This window comes from Chionomys nivalis, chromosome 4 (genome assembly GCF_950005125.1).
Source record: "Chionomys nivalis chromosome 4, mChiNiv1.1, whole genome shotgun sequence".
Classification (NCBI taxonomy): Eukaryota; Metazoa; Chordata; class Mammalia; order Rodentia; family Cricetidae; genus Chionomys; species Chionomys nivalis.
Window position 1 is genome coordinate 44,698,412 of NC_080089.1, and position 15,577 is coordinate 44,713,988.

General features: G+C 43.3%; 1 protein-coding gene across 5 annotated transcripts in view; it reads right to left on the reverse strand.

Annotated features, from left to right (window-relative positions):
• Positions 1–108: 108 nt before the first annotated feature.
• The window catches only part of Rnf214 (ring finger protein 214), a 35,423-nt gene continuing 19,954 nt past the window's right edge, over positions 109–15,577 (reverse strand). For 3 of the 5 annotated variants that reach the window (XM_057766395.1, XM_057766398.1, XM_057766396.1), the window contains exons 6-15: positions 14,524–14,663; positions 7,518–7,614; positions 7,199–7,287; positions 4,665–4,755; positions 4,363–4,461; positions 3,070–3,446; positions 2,823–2,955; positions 2,312–2,416; positions 1,931–2,026; positions 109–1,588 (exon numbers count right to left, since the gene is read on the reverse strand). In XM_057766395.1, coding sequence (XP_057622378.1) covers positions 1,523–1,588; positions 1,931–2,026; positions 2,312–2,416; positions 2,823–2,955; positions 3,070–3,446; positions 4,363–4,461; positions 4,665–4,755; positions 7,199–7,287; positions 7,518–7,614; positions 14,524–14,663 — 1,293 coding nt within the window. In that variant the 3' untranslated portion in view covers positions 109–1,522. The remainder of the gene's footprint in view (positions 1,589–1,930; positions 2,027–2,311; positions 2,417–2,822; positions 2,956–3,069; positions 3,447–4,362; positions 4,462–4,664; positions 4,756–7,198; positions 7,288–7,517; positions 7,615–14,523; positions 14,664–15,577) is intronic. The other 2 variants (XM_057766397.1, XM_057766399.1) reach the window with 1 other exon arrangement.

A 15,577-nucleotide genomic window follows, 5' to 3' on the forward strand; every position in this document is an offset into this window, starting at 1 on the left:
CTTTTAAGATGCCAAGGTAATTCTGGGAAGTCCAGTTCCCTAAATATGCTTGTCAATCAATCTGGACAAATAAGGCAAGACAAAAGAATTCATCCATGAGCTCATGAGGCAAGGAAGAAAAAAACAAGAGAATTTAGTTAGCTTAGAAATGAGAAAATCTTTGCTATCCTAATACAAATTGCTAGACTCAACAAGCATTTCCCAATACCAGAATGGGAAAACATCAGTTATTGGTAACATAATGTTGCCCTTCCCTCAGATCCAATTCCTTTTTTCCCAATTAACACTTGTTTAATTCTAAAAAAGAAGGGAATTAAAGCCATTTACTATAGGAGTAAAGATTGGAAAAAGACTCAAGGTTCTCTGAGCCACAGTTGTCCAAGACATAAAAACCAGAAGTACTCAATAAGCAGAGATGGAAAGCCATCTCACTCCAGATGGGAATCTACAAAACATGGCTCACAACTGTCAAGTCCCACCTCCCTTCATCTCACTTTGTCTTCACTTTATCCCAGCAGGGAATGTGTTCTCCATAGCTTTCTTGCTTCACAAATGAAAATCCAACATCCCATGATTATTCTACAAATAATTTTGCACAGACATCTCACCCCAGTGCCTGTCTGGAGCTCACCCAAGGTCACCAAACAACTTGGTTGTGAACCAACTGCCTTAACCTTTTGAGAGGAGAAGAGAGCTAGATCGGGAGACCAGAGGAATGGAATGGGTGAGCACTTTGGAAGGCTGGCCTGTCAGTGGTTAGTGGAGGCCAAGCCAGTGGCAACGGATGGTGGCTAGGCCCATGGATAAATCTAGGAATTGTGCTTTTCTACCCAGAAAATAGAGTAGTCAGAAGATGGTGGGATAAATGGGACTTGATTATGTTGTTCTTGGACTGTGGATTTTACTGACATAACACAGAATATCCTGTATACCTGATATCAATGTATAAATAATGAGCATTAACACAGTAAAATGTTCAATGAAAAATCAAACTATCAGAGTTACATTTTTCCCCCTCAATCAGTAACATTTTTTTCCCATTGGAATGGAGTGGCTAAAACAACACCAAGACTTCTGGAGGCCCCTGCAAAGCAAGGCATCTGGTTGGACAGCAGGTGAACACCAGGCTTCAATTCTGCATACATGAGCCTTACAAAAATGGACTAGAGGCTGAGCCAAACCAAAGCAGGATGGCCTTAGAGCAACAGCAATTTCCTAGACGGGTTAGACAACAGTCCTATGCAGGGATCATGATCTCCAGGCCAAATTAAACATCATATTCCCTATAGTCTGCAACTCCAAAAAGAACTGCAAGATGAGGGGGAACAGGGTATATCTGCATTATATACATACTTTCATTACGAACATCTGAATACAGACTTCTATACACACATTACCTATATAATAAAAATGTACACGGCATGAGTATATGTCACTGTATAAATATAGAGTTTTAGAAATCTTGAACCCGCGTTTCCTGTTCACATCGGTTTCTCCTCTTCTTCCTCCCCAGTCGGGTCCATCATTTAAGAGTTGGGCAAAAGGGACAAGTGTCATTTGTGTTGGTCTGGGCCCAGAATTTGATACACTGGAAAGAAAGAGACACACATATACCTCAGACTTGGCTGGGAAATCAAAGTATGATCTAACTCTCAAAAGTTCTCACAGGGAGCCGGGTGGTGGTGGCACACGCCTTTAATCCCAGCACTCGGGAGGCAGAGGCAAGCGGATCTCTGTGAGTTTGAGACCAGCCTGGTCTACAAGAACTAGTTCCAGGACAGGCTCCAAAACCACAGAGAAACCCTGTCTCGAAAAACCAAAAAAAAAAAAAAAAGGTTCTCACAGGGGCTAGATGCACTAGCAGGACTATTTCAGTGGTCTCTCTCTTCATGTTATGCGTTGTATGCACTTGCTAGTATTAAATACCTACCTCCTTGTGCAGCGCATGGGTGCAAGCCATCGGGTGCAACTCACTGGGCTGGACAAGTTTCTGACACATCAGACACAGTTTACAGGTGGGTGGAGCCTGTGGGACAAGAAAACTGGTCATAACTAGCCAACCTCCGAATCACCTTGCCTGCTATGCCCATGACTCCATCCGTTAGTTCCATGGAGCATAACTATTCTTCAGCAAAAGAAATACAAGTCCTAACCTAGATTCTTGCCTAAAGTACTTGCAGCATGTTCCCAGTAGGGCTGCAAACAACCCTGCTGTGGAGATAATGGTTTCCTCTAGCATCCTTACCTGTAACCCACTCCCTCCTCACCCTGTGCTTCTCCACATCCCAGTGTTAAAAGAAAAGAGTCTTACATGTGAAGACCTTCCAGGGTATGAAACTTGGGCAGAAGGCAAGAACATTGGGGTACTGATTTGGGCCAGAGGAGCAGGGTACAAAGCCCGGATCCGACCAAGTGGCTGTGGGTAGAAATAATTTCAGAGTGAGGGAAGAGAGTCTGAGCAACAGAGCATGTATCAAAAAGAAACTGGGGCCAGCAGGATGGCTCAGTGTGTAAAGGAGCTTGCACACAAGCCTAATGACCTGAGTTCAATTCCTGGAACTCACATGATAGAAGAAAATAGACTCCCACAAGTTGTCTTCTAACTTCCACAATGTACCTATGAAAACACATCTCACCCCACACACAATAATAATAATAAATTTAATTAAAAAAGAACAACACAAAAAGAAATCACTTTTCAAGATGAAAAGAGCAGACCAGATACCCCTGGCTCTGATGCTTCTCACTCCCAGTTTTTCTGAGGTTGGTTTCTTCCTCAACCTCTCAGTAGGTCTAAGTTCTCTCCCTGTAGCTCCTCTTACCTGAGTGCTCGATGCCACCCGTTCATGCTCTGCCAGCCGTGCAGCTACCAGCTGGATTAATTCTTCCATGGTCAAGCCCGCCATGGTGGTACGTGCTGTCTTGATTTGCTGAAGAATGTTGGTCATCTGGGCCCTAAGAATAAACAATGTTGAGGGAAAGAAAAATCAATCTTTATGGGAACACCCACATTTCAAACCATAAATATTTCTCTGGCAGATATCTGAAGTGATCCTTAACAACACTTACTTATTGCACTGTGGGAACCGAGTCAGCAGCTTCTCCAGGATCTTCTCCAGTTTATCTACTGGTTGGGGCCGGGGAGTTTCAGTAGAAGCTTTAATACCGCCCAAGCCTGGGGGAGGCGGGATGGAGGCAGCAGGAGGCATATGTGGACCATGAGGGCTGACCAGGGAACCCAAGCCAGGGCTATTTCTCCCATGTGAGCCAGGAAGAGGTGGAGATGGTTGGTTGGACTGGGAAAGGGCAGGGTTCAAGATTGGAAAAGACAAAGAGCGAGGATCTGCACTGGGCATAACCATAGGCATTGTGACCTGCCCAATAGAGAAGGGCATCCGAGGGGTCAGAGAGGGACTGGGCTGAAACACTTGAAGCATGAAATCTGCCTGTAAAGGGAAGAGGTGGAAGACAAAAGAGATGGGGAGAAAAGATTAGGAACTGGAGCAAGGGATAAGGAGATAGTTCAGTTGGTAAAGTACCTGCCTTGCAAGCATAAAGACCCGAGTTCATATCCCAACAGCCTCATAAAAGCCTATAGAGAGGGCACATATCTACAACCCAATGCTACGGGGGTAGAGACAAGCATATCCCTACAGTGGTCAGCCAATTTAGCCAATCCCTGAGCTCTAGGTTCACTGAGAGACCCTGTTTCAAGAAATAAGGTAGCCAGGCTGGGTGTGATGATACATGTCTTTAATTCTAACCCTAAAAAGAAAGAGACAGGTGGATTTCTGTGAATTTGAGGACTGCCTGTTATACAAAGTGAGTTCCAAGCCAGCTAGGGATATATAATAAGACCCTGTCTCATAAATAAACAAAATAAAATAAAAATAAAAATATCGAAAAGGTCAAAAGCAACCTAAAGTTGATCTCTGGGAACACACACACACACACCTGCATGCACATGTACACACACACACACACACACACAAGCAGGCACTTATATATACATTATATAAAAAATACACACAAAAATTTTTTAGGAGCCAGAAATAGTGGCACACGCCTTTAATCCCAGCACTTAGGAAGTAGAGGCAGGTGGATCTCTGTGAGTTTGAGGCCAGTCTGGTCTACATAGTGAGTTCCAGGACAGACAAGGCTACACACAGAAATCCTGTCTAGAAAAACAAAAATAAAAAAAACAAAAATATTTTAAGAGAGAAAACTGGGGCAGAAATCAATGAGTAGCTCTTACATTCCTAAACTAAATGGGGATGTCCCAATGTCTTCATAAAAAGAACAAGCAGACAACCTTGACTTTGCCTACAATACAGAAAGACTCCTTAAAGTCAGCACACTTACCTCTGAGGGGGGTGGAGGCAAAGTGGGGGTAGGGATCTGAGGAAGACTGCTCAACTTGGCTCCATTTCTCACTAACTGGATATGACTATTAAACTGGTCCTGGAACGAAAGGAAGAAAAAGGATTGTCCTTTACTGCTAGGCTGAACAAACCTCTGGGGAAAGCAAGCTGCCTACTCTCAGGAAACCACGGGAGTGGAGCAAGCTCTGAGCAGCAATGCAAAAGGCTAGATACCAACCCACTGTCAGGAGAGTTTAAGCACAAACTGGGGCTGCCTGAACCATCACAGTTAACTACACTTACCCGAACATTCTTTTTCATTATCCGAACTCCATTCAGTCTTGTCTCCCACTCCTGTTTGGAACGAACTGTCTCCAGTGTTGGAGGAGTTGACCTTTCAAGAAACAAAGAATTTATAGAATTCAAAATACAAAACAACAACATTTTTTTTTTTTTTTTTTGGTCTTTTGAGACAGAGTTTCTTTGTATAACCCTGGCTGTCCTCAAACTCACAGAGATCCTCCTGCCTCTGCCTCCTGAGTACTGGGATTACTACCTCTTGGGTAAAAATCAATTCTTAATTCACGTAAAATACATACTTTAAAAAAATAAAAAACCCACCACAACCAAAAACTCTTAGCTGGGCATTGGTGGTGCAAGTCTTTAATCTTAGCACTTGGGAGGCAAAGGAAGGCAGATCTCTGTGAACTTGAGGCCAGTCTGGTCTACAGAGCAAATGCCAGGACAGGCTCCAAAGCTACACAGAGAAACCTTGTCTCGGAAAAAAAAAACAAAACAAACAAACAAAAAACAACAAAACTAATCTATATCTCTCCACCTTCAATGATGAGGACACAAAGACAACTGTCCTAAAATTGTAGTCACTTTCAATTCCAGGAAGAACAAAACTTCCAAGGAACAACCACCCTCCAGATGAGGACAATCATCCATGAGCCTGCACTCTAGAGGAGAAGTGGTCCTCTTGTGGGAACCAGACTGATGCCCTCAAGTGGTGACACCTAAAAGGACTTCTTCAGATCACCTCGCAGAACAAGAATTGAGACAAATATCAATAAGACCACATCTTGAGCCAGACTAGCTAATTAGTTACCCCTCCAGTCCCTTGTCCCAACTCCTCTATTTAAACCTGAAGTTCTGTGCCACATGATGGTGTATATAAACCAAACACTCTGAAGCTACAGGCAGAAGGATCAAGTGTTCCAGGCCAGCCTGGACTACACAAAATTCCATCTTAAAACCCTAGGACTAGAGTGATGATGATGGCTCAGCAGTTACTAGTGCTTACTTCTCTTGCAGAGGAGTGAAGTGTGGTTTCTAGCATCCACACTGAGCATCACCCCATTGCTTATAACTCCACTGTGGGGACCCGACAGCCTGACACTTGTCTGTACACATGGGCATAGAATCATTCAACACACACAAATATAAATAAAAATAATCTTTTAAAAAACTATACAAACAGATCAACCCAAAGCTCATGTTGGCAGGTGGATCTCTGAATTTGAGGCCAGCCTGGTTTACAAGAACTAGTTCCATGACAGCCAGAGCTGTTACACAGATAAACCCTGTCTTGAAAAACAAAACAAAACTAAAGTTCATGTTGATACTCCAAAGATAGTTTTGTCATCTCTAGGTCTCTTTATCTGTTCTTTCCAATGTGGAAACATTGATTACATGTTTCCTGCTTTCCGGCATTATGTCTCATCTGTTTAGTTGAGTGACTGAGCATAGCCTGCTAGGCCTGCCGGAGCCTGTGCTTTTGCCCTAAACTCCAGTTACACCCTGAGACACAGTTGTTGGGAGCAAGTGCTAGAGAAACCCAAGAGTCCAAGTCATCTGCATCACATAAATGATATCACCTTTTTGTCTGATGTAGCCACCCTGGCCTGAAACTTTCAATCTTCCTGCCTTGGACTCCTAAGTACTGGGATCTTGCCTGTCTGAAAAATGCTATAAGAATCCTCCAGCCGGGCGGTGGAGGCGCATGCCTTTAATCCCAGCACTCGGGAGGCAGAGGCAGGCAGATCTCTGTGAGTTCGAGACCAGCCTGGTCTACAAGAGCTAGTTCCAGGACAGGCTCCAAAACCACAGAGAAACTCTGTCTCAAAAAGCCAAAAAAAAAAAAAAAAAAAAAAGAATCCTCCAAATCCTGTGACAGACAGGAGAAATGGCCATGGAAGAAACAAAGCTTCAAAAACCTTCAAGAGGGGCTGGAGAGATGGCTCAGAGGTTAAGAGCACTGGCTGCTCTTCCAAAGGTCCTGAGTTCAATTCCCAGCAACCACATGGTGGCTCACAACCATCTGTACTGGGATCTGGAGCCCTCCTTTAGCGTGCAGACATACATCGAGGCAGAATGTTGTATACATAATAAATAAATAAATCTTTAAAAAAAAAAACCTTCAAGACCTATATTATGCTTTGGTAGTCTAGCAGATAGTATTTACGCAAACAGAAGTCTGATAATAAAAAGTGCGAAGCTGGCTGGGCGGTGGTGGCGCACGCCTTCTTTAATCCCAGCACTCGGGAGGCAGAGGCAGGCAGATCTCTGTGAGTTCGAGGCCAGCCTGGTCTACAAGAGCTAGTTCCAGGACAGGAACCAAAAGCTACAGAGAAACCCTGTCTTGAAAAATCAAAAAAAAAAAAAAAAAATAAAAAAGTGCAAAGCTATAAAAGGAGGAAAAAGTGAGAAAGCGCAGAACATGGACAAGAAATCTTGAAAAGTTATGGGTACGCACACAGAGACAGACTTAAGAGTCCTATGAAGACAGACATGAGCCAGGACTGCTAACCGAGGCTTTAGAGGGAGGCACTTACTTGAGGTAAGTCAGATGCAGCTCTGCTTCTTTTTCTGCTTCTTCCAGTTTCAACACCAGCAATTCCTTCCGGCTCTCTAGTGACAGGATCTACACACATCCACGTATGTACATATGAGTATTTGTACACACACACACACACACACACACACACACACACACACGAGTGGGGGAGGGAGGGAGAAAAAGAGAGAGAGAGCTTTACATACACAAACTACCTATAGTTAAAACAAACGCCTCCAGGCTTTTAGTACTCTATCAAAACTGTATAGCCCCTGGAAGTACAAGATCAAGTCTGTATATACATTGTCTCTTCTTACCTCAGCCTTCCAGGCCCGCTCTGTCTCTTCCATAATGTTCCGATTGATTTCACCATCCTGGGTCTTAAGTCTATCCAGTTCCATTTCCCACACTTCTCTGTACAGTAAGAAGCCGAGAACAAGATTAAGAAAGGAAATTTAAGTTTGCTGAGCAAAAGTGAGGCAAAAGGAAAACCTGTCTGTTCTGCTGGGGCTGCTACATGAAGCCTCACTTTCAGGATTCACTTCAGAGACAGAAAAATGCTATATAGGGTAGTCTAAACTGCAAACAGGTCCAACATGGGAAATGTTCACTTCTCCACTTGATGAAATAAAGCTACCTAATGTAGGAAAGGAATATGTCTTAGAACCGAAACCCAGTTGGGCATGGTAGTTCATGCCTATAATCCTAATTCTTGGAAGGCTAAGGCAGATAGATGGATTGCTTTGAGTTCCAGATCAGTCTAGACTACAAGATAAGAATCTGGGCCGGGCGGTGGTGGCGCACGCCTTTAATCCCAGCACTTGGGAGGCGGCGCACCCCTTTAATTCCAGCACTTGGAGGCAGAAACAGGTGAATCTCTTGAGTTTGAGGCCAGCCCGGTGAGTTCCAGGACAGCCAAGGCTACATAGAGAACCCTGTCTTGAAAGCCAGAACAAAAAGATAGACAAACAGACAGATAAAAAGGAAAGACAGATAAAACAGCATTTGCTTTTTTTCATTTTCATTCTTTGATGAGCTGACATTGGAGTTTTCCTGAGAATACATGACATGTAACAGTATCCTCATTCTTGTGACAAATACGTGCTTCTATATTCTTCTGATTTCAGCCCTTTTCTCTTTTGGTGAAGGAGCTGTTAGTTTGGTTTTTTTTAAAGTTATTTGTTTATTATGCATACAGTGTTCTGCTAACATGTACACACCAGAAGAGAGCACCAGGCCTCATAATAGATGGTTGTAAGCCACCATGTGGTTGGTGGGAATTGACAGAGGACCTCTGGAAGAGCAGCCAGTGTTCTTAACCTCTGAGCCATAACTCCAGCCCGGCTGTTTGGTTGTTTTTTTTTTTTTTTTGATTTTTCAAGACTGTTGCGGGAGGTCCTTCCGTTCCTCCAGCCAATAGCCGCTGAGATACCAGCCCATTGGGGCGTGGTCTCTCTCCCTTTAAAAAAGCGGCCACTTCCCTCCTTGCTCTCTCTTCCTGCTGAATGGGGGCACTGTTATTCAGGTCTTTTATGGGATAAACTGTTTGCTAGGTTCATCTCAGTTGGCAGTTGAACAAAGTAATTTTTTGAGGGTGTTCACAGCAACCTTTCGGGAGGGCGTGGTCTATCATACCATATTGTGATAGAAGTAATACACAGGGTCCTTTCCTGGTAAGCCAGCTCGTGGTGCTACACAGAATATTAGAAATGGGTTAGATCAATATGTAAGAGCTAGCCAATAAGGGGCTGGAACTAATGGGTCAAGCAGTGTTTAAAAGAATACAGTTTCCGTGTAATTATTTCAGGTAAAGCCATGTGGGCGGTCGGGTGCCGGGGACGCAGCCCTGCTGCTCCTCCTACAACATGAGACAGGATTTCTCTGTAGCTTTGGAGGCTGTCCTGGCACTAGCTCTTGTAGACCAGGCTGGCCTCGAACTCACAGAGATCTGCCTGCCTCTGCCTCTCAAGTGCTGGGATTAAAGGCGTGCGCCACCACCACCCAGCTCCGGCTATTTGGTTTTTAAGTTTTATTTTTACTTATATGTATGTATCTCTGTGTATGTCATGTGTGTGTGGATGTCCATGGAGGTCAGAAGTGGGCACTGGATTCCTGGGAGCTAGAGCTACAGGCAGTCATGAGCCACCCTATGTGGGTGCTGGGAATTGAACCTGGGTTCTCTGCAAGGGCAGCAAGTGTTCTTAACTGTTGAACCATCACCCCAGGTCCAGATTTTAAATTTTTGTATAAAAAATTGTATCAACACTTGAAAGATCTATAAAACATTGGACCAGTATTTAATAAATGATGCACTGTGTTATCAAATCAACTATGGGATCCATTCAATTAGTATAAAGATTACTCTAAGAAGATACTGAGATTCCAGAGTTGCAGAGGAGAAAAAAAGTTCTTGGAATCTCCCTTATGAGAGCCAAAGCAGCAACTTCTAGACAGCAAAGCTGTCCCAAACTGCTCACAGTGTATCTTCTCCAGAGATACAACAGGAGCCATCTACAGGCTTCCTCTTCTAGAGAGCACAGCCCTTCCAGTACATGCGCAGGCCGGAGGTAAATGGTGTCTTTTTCTACTTGAAAAAGTAGAAAATGTTATTTTTTGAGACAGGGTCTCTTCACTAAACCTACAGCTCAAAGATTAGCTAGGCTATCTAGCTGGATAGCTCCAGGGATCTGCCTCTGTGCACCCCCAGTGTGGGGGTTAGAGAGATGCTAAAGGCCATGCCAGCATTTCACATGGGTGCTGGAGACCCAAACTCAGTTCCTTGTGTCTGTACAGAAAACACTGAGCTATCTCCTCTTATGTTTTGAGACAAGGTTTCTCATGGAACCTGAAGATTATCAATTCTGCTAGACTGGCTGGTCAATGAGCTCCAGGAATCTTCTTGTCTCGTTGCCTCCCATCCTTAGCAGCAGATTACAGATGTGTGCTGCCATCCCTGGCTTTTAGTAGTTGCTGAAAATCTCAACTCGGGTCCTCATGCTTGCTTGCACGTAGGCACTTTACTGCCTAAGTCACCTCCCCAGTTCACAGACAGCCACATCTACTGAAAGCTCATTTTTATTTCCACAAAATGTTCCCTAGGCACTCTTTCTCACCCCTCTCTAGGATCATTTGTGGACGACAGGGATGACTCAGTTGGTAGAGTATTTGCCTTGAAAGCTCAAAGATCTGAGTTGAATCTGCAGACCCCACATAAAGTGCTAAGCATGGTAGGAGTACACACTTATGATCCCATCACTGGGCAGGATAGACAGAAGACCCCTGGGGGGTCACTGGTCAGCCAGTCCAGACTAAATGCTGAACTCCAGGCCAACGAGAGACCCTTTCTCAAAGAAGGTGGATGATGTTTCTAGATGTGACACCTGAGGTTACACACATACACACGCACACAGGCTAATTTTGTGTCAACTTGACACAAGCTAGAGATATTTTGGAAGGAGGTAATTTCAAATGAGAAAATGCCGCAACGGTCTGAGTGCTGGCCGAGAGGATGGGAGCACCGCCCGCGGAGCCGGAGGTCGTCGGTTTGAGTCCCGGCTTGTGTGTTGTGTGTATGTGCTTGTGACGTCATTCATCGGAAAAAAAAAAAAGCCGGGCGGTGGTGGCGCACGCCTTTAATCCCAGCACTTGGGAGGCAGAGGCAGGTGGATCTCTGTGAGTTCGAGACCAGCCTGGTCTACAAGAGCTAGTTCCAGGACAGGCTCCTAAACCACAGAGAAACCCTGTCTCGAAAAAACAAACAAACAAACAAAAAAATGCCTTGTGGGTAGTGCCATCCCTGGGCTGATGGTTCTAGGCTCTATAAGAGAGCAGGCAGAGCAAGTCATAGGAAGCAAGCCTATAAGGAACTCCCCTCCATGGCCTCTGCATCGAGTCCCGCCTCTGGGTTCCTCCCCTGCTTAAGTTCCTGTCCTCACTGTTTTTGATGATGAAGGATATGGAACTGTGAATGAAAGACACCCTTCCCTCTCCAAGTTGCTTTTTTGGTCATGTTTCATCATAGCAATAGTAACACTAAGTAATACACACACACACACACACACAGTTTTCCCTATAAGTACTTTTCTTCCCTCTTTGCCTAAAAAGATCCCACAGAATCTTAAATTCTAACCCCTTTAAGTTACTGGTCTCTAGTAGTTCTTCCATGTGTATACACATTGCACAGACAAATTGTTTTTTCTTCTTATTCATCTGGGAATTTAATTTGCTAACCCTAAAACGGTACAGGAAAAGTTTTTCTTCCCTTTGATAAAATACATAAAAGATGTATTCAAGCGTTAAGGTATTGTAGGACATGCCTATAATCCTAGCACTCTGAAGGCAGAGGCAGGCATGCTACGAGCTTGATGCCAACCCAGTCTACACAGCCAGGACTTCAAAGTGAGACACTGTTTTAAAAGGCAAAACAAAACAACAAGGTAAACCATCAGATTTTAGGCAGACCTGGTGGCACAAGGCTGTAATACCAATTACTCTGGAGGCTGAAGCTTGGGAAGTCAAGTTCAATGTTTCTCTGGGTTACAAAGTAAGTTTTAAAGCTAGCCTTGTCAACAGATACCCTGTCTTAAAATAACAAAAGTAGGCTGTAAATATAGCCCAATAAACCAATTTAACCTTTTGTGGTAGTTTGAATGTAATTGGCCACCATAATCTCATAGGCAGTGGCACTATTAGGTGTGGCTTTGTTGAAGTGGGTGTGACCTTGGAGGAAGTGTGTCACTGTGGGGCTGGGTTTTAAGGTTTTCTATGCTCAGGATACCATCCAGTGTCTCAGATGATTTCCTGTTGCCTACAAGGTGTAGGACTTACTGCCTGCATGCCACCATGATTCCTGCCATGATGATAATGGACTGAACTTTTGAAACTGTATGTGTGCCACCCAACTAAATGTTTTCCTTATAAGAGTTTCTATGGTCACTATGGTCACAGTATCTCTTCACAGCAACAGAAACAATAAGAAACTTGTAAAACAATTTTTCATGGAAAAAAAGTACTATTTATGTTAACATGTAAGTTTTATGTTATCTTAAAATAAATCAACACATAAATATATTTTTGCCTTAATTTCTGGTTCAGTGAATACTGATAAAGAAAATAGATACAAAAACTGTTATTTAGAGTTCTTGTTAATCATTATATATAAGGGTCCAGGACATAGTGAAATCAACAAGACTAATTCAAGCAAGCGGTAAGGAGGGCAGAATGATATTAAGTTCCAGGCCAGCCTGAGCTGCATATAAAGGGTATACCTCAAACAAACAAACAAACGAATGAACGAATCTTCAAGATCACGAATAGTTCCACTATTAGAATTAATGACTTGTAGTTGTTCAATCATAGGGAAGAAAAGGCAGTCAGAAGTACAGAGAGTGGGCCAGGCGGTGGTGGCGCACGCCTTTAATCCCAGCACTTGGGAGGCAGAGGCAGGCGGATCTCTGTGAGTTCGAGACCAGCCTGGTCTACAAGAGCTAGTTCCAGGACAGGCTCCAAAACCACAGAGAAACCCTGTCTCGAAAAACCAAAAAAAAAAAAAAAAAAAAAAAAAACCAAAAAAAAAAAAAAAAGAAGTACAGAGAGTGTAGTAACCACAGTCAAAGGAAATTTGTCAGAGCCTAGACAGGATTATAGACTCATTTCTACTCTTTAAGATGTCCCATGATGAGTTGCTACACGTCCATGTGCGTACCTCATCTTCCCTAAATCAGCTGTGAAAACCATGGAGAGCCAATGCTGCCATCAGTGGGGGCTAGCTGTTATGATCACTAGCAACAAGAAAGCAATGCTCAGCCTGAAGAGATTTTACTATACTGTTTGAGAATGATCACTGTGACCCACTTCTTCCCTTCGCCACCCCGAGACAGGGTTTCTTTGTGTAACAGCCCTGACTGTCTTAGAACTCGCTTTGTAGACCAGGCTGGCCTCGAACTCACAGAGATCTGTCTGCCTCTGCCTCCCAAGTGCTGGGATTAAAGGTGTGTGCCTCCTAATCATTCACCAGATTCTCATCAGAACTGGCTGCCCTCCAGACACTCTCCCTAATATTCTTTTGAATGTGGAGGTGCCATAGTGAAGGTCTCTCACTTTGGAAAACAAATCAGTAAGTGAGCTTGCTATTTACTTTTGACTTAGCATTTTACATGCTTACAATGGCCAAGTGTTTCTCAATAAATAAAAAATTAAACCAATGTCAGCAGCATTTAAATAACATTATCATTGAATTCACAATTGTGAATTTTCAAACATGTGATTTCAAGCAACTTGGAAAATTGAGAATTCAACCAAATTTAAGGTCTATCTTGCTCTTGTTACAGTATTAAAAAGAGGACACGCTCACTAGGTAATTCTTCTGTAAATGGTGTACAATTGTGCTACTCGTGGTGCTGAATAGCATAACTATTCATTTTTTTTTTTAGCATAACTATTCAAAACATTCCTGTGACCTGAGTTTCTGAAGAAAAAAAAATGACACTCAGGATATAAAGCAAATAAAATAGGTTTTAGAGTAACATAGAAATCTTGACCATGGGGACTGGAAAGATAACTCAGGTTAAGAACACTGGCTGTTCTTCCAGAGGTCCTGAGTTCAATTCCCAGCAACCACATGGTGGCTCACAACCATCTGTAATGAAGTCTGGTGTCCTCTTCTGGCCTGCAGGCAGACATGCAGGCAGAATACTGTATATATAATAAAGAGTTAAAAAAGAAATCTTGATCATAGCCTGGTGATGGAACACACCTTTTATTCCAGCACTCAGGAGGCAAAGGCAGGTGGTTCTCTGTGAGTTTGAGGCCAGCCTGGTCTACAGAGAGAGCTTCAGGACTGGTTCCATAGCTACTGAAAAACCCTGTCTCGAACCCACCCTGTAGGGTGGGGCTGTAGAGATGCTCATAGCAAAATATTTGCTATGCATGCATAACAAACTAAGGTCAGATCCCTAGATTCCTAAAACCGGGCATGCAATACTTCTGTGCAGTAATTCTGGAACAGACACACATGTTATAAAGTATAAATAAAAAATACACGCATGCTTGGAACACTGCTAGTTAACAGTGTACCTTCTTTTCTGAGAAGAGGTGCTGGGGACTAAGCCCAGGATGAGACCACTTTGCTATATCCCCAGCACTTACTATCATTTCAGAGCAGCACCAACTCTCTGAACTTCTTTATTTTGTGTAACATAGGGTACTGAGAATATGAAGTCACTGGAGAATTCGGATCTGTTTCTTTCTCAAATGAAAACAATGGACTGGCCCTTAGCACAAATACACCTGCACACAGGATCTATTTTCAGCAGCAGCATTTACCTTCTGCCTTTCTCACAGAGCTTCTCAATTTCAGCTTTCAGGTCCTGCTCCTTTTGCAAGAACTCCTTCTTTTCTTTCTCTATCTTCTTCTTGGTTTCTTCTCGTTTTATGGTCACATCCTGAATAGCCTTTAGTATCTCCTAAATCCCACACAATGATAGTCACACAAATAAAAAAGGAAATGTTAGTTTTTGGTGTTTTACGTGTTTGTTTTAATCTGAAAGTTGATTGTGTGTATGTGGTGTGAGGGTTCTAAACAAGAACCTGGTACATAATAGGCAAGTTCTCTATCACCAAGTTACACACCCAGCCAGCCCTGATAGGTTTTTGTTTTGTATTGTTTTAAGATAGGGTCTTACATAACCCAGGCCGGGTTTAAACAATACGTAGACAAAGCAGGCCTTGAACTCCTGATCCCCTGGCATCCACTTCCACTTATTTGGCTGACAAATATGTACTACCTTGCTCAGTGGTTTTGGTTTTCTAAAACATGGTTTTCCTATGCATCCCAGTGCCCTGACTTCCTATGTAGCAGCCCAGGCTGGCCTCAGACTTGCTGCAGTCATCCTCTCTCAGCTTCCCAGGAGCAGATGCTGTTGATCCACTACTTTCACCCTGACCGTTCATTCAATAGTTATGGATTTACATGCTGATTTATTGGAATTGAATGGAACTGAAAGAATTGACTTCATAAAATACTGATGTAAAAGCCAAACCTCTAGAAGAAGGTTTTATGAACATAGACTTCAACTCAACGGGACAGTTCTAAGAAACAGTGAGAAATGGAATGTGGGGGCTGGGGAGATGGCTCATTAATTAAGAGCTCTGGCTGTCTTCCAGAGAAAGGTATGATACCCAACACCCACACAATGTCTCACAGCTGTCTGTAACTCCAATTCCAGGGTATCTCATGTCCTCTTCTGGCCTCCCAGGACACTCGATGCACAGACATACAGAGGCAAAACACCCATATGCATAAAGTAAAATTATTTTTTAAAAAATGGAATGTAGCCGGGTGGTGGCGCATGCCTTTAATCCCAACACTCAGAAGGCA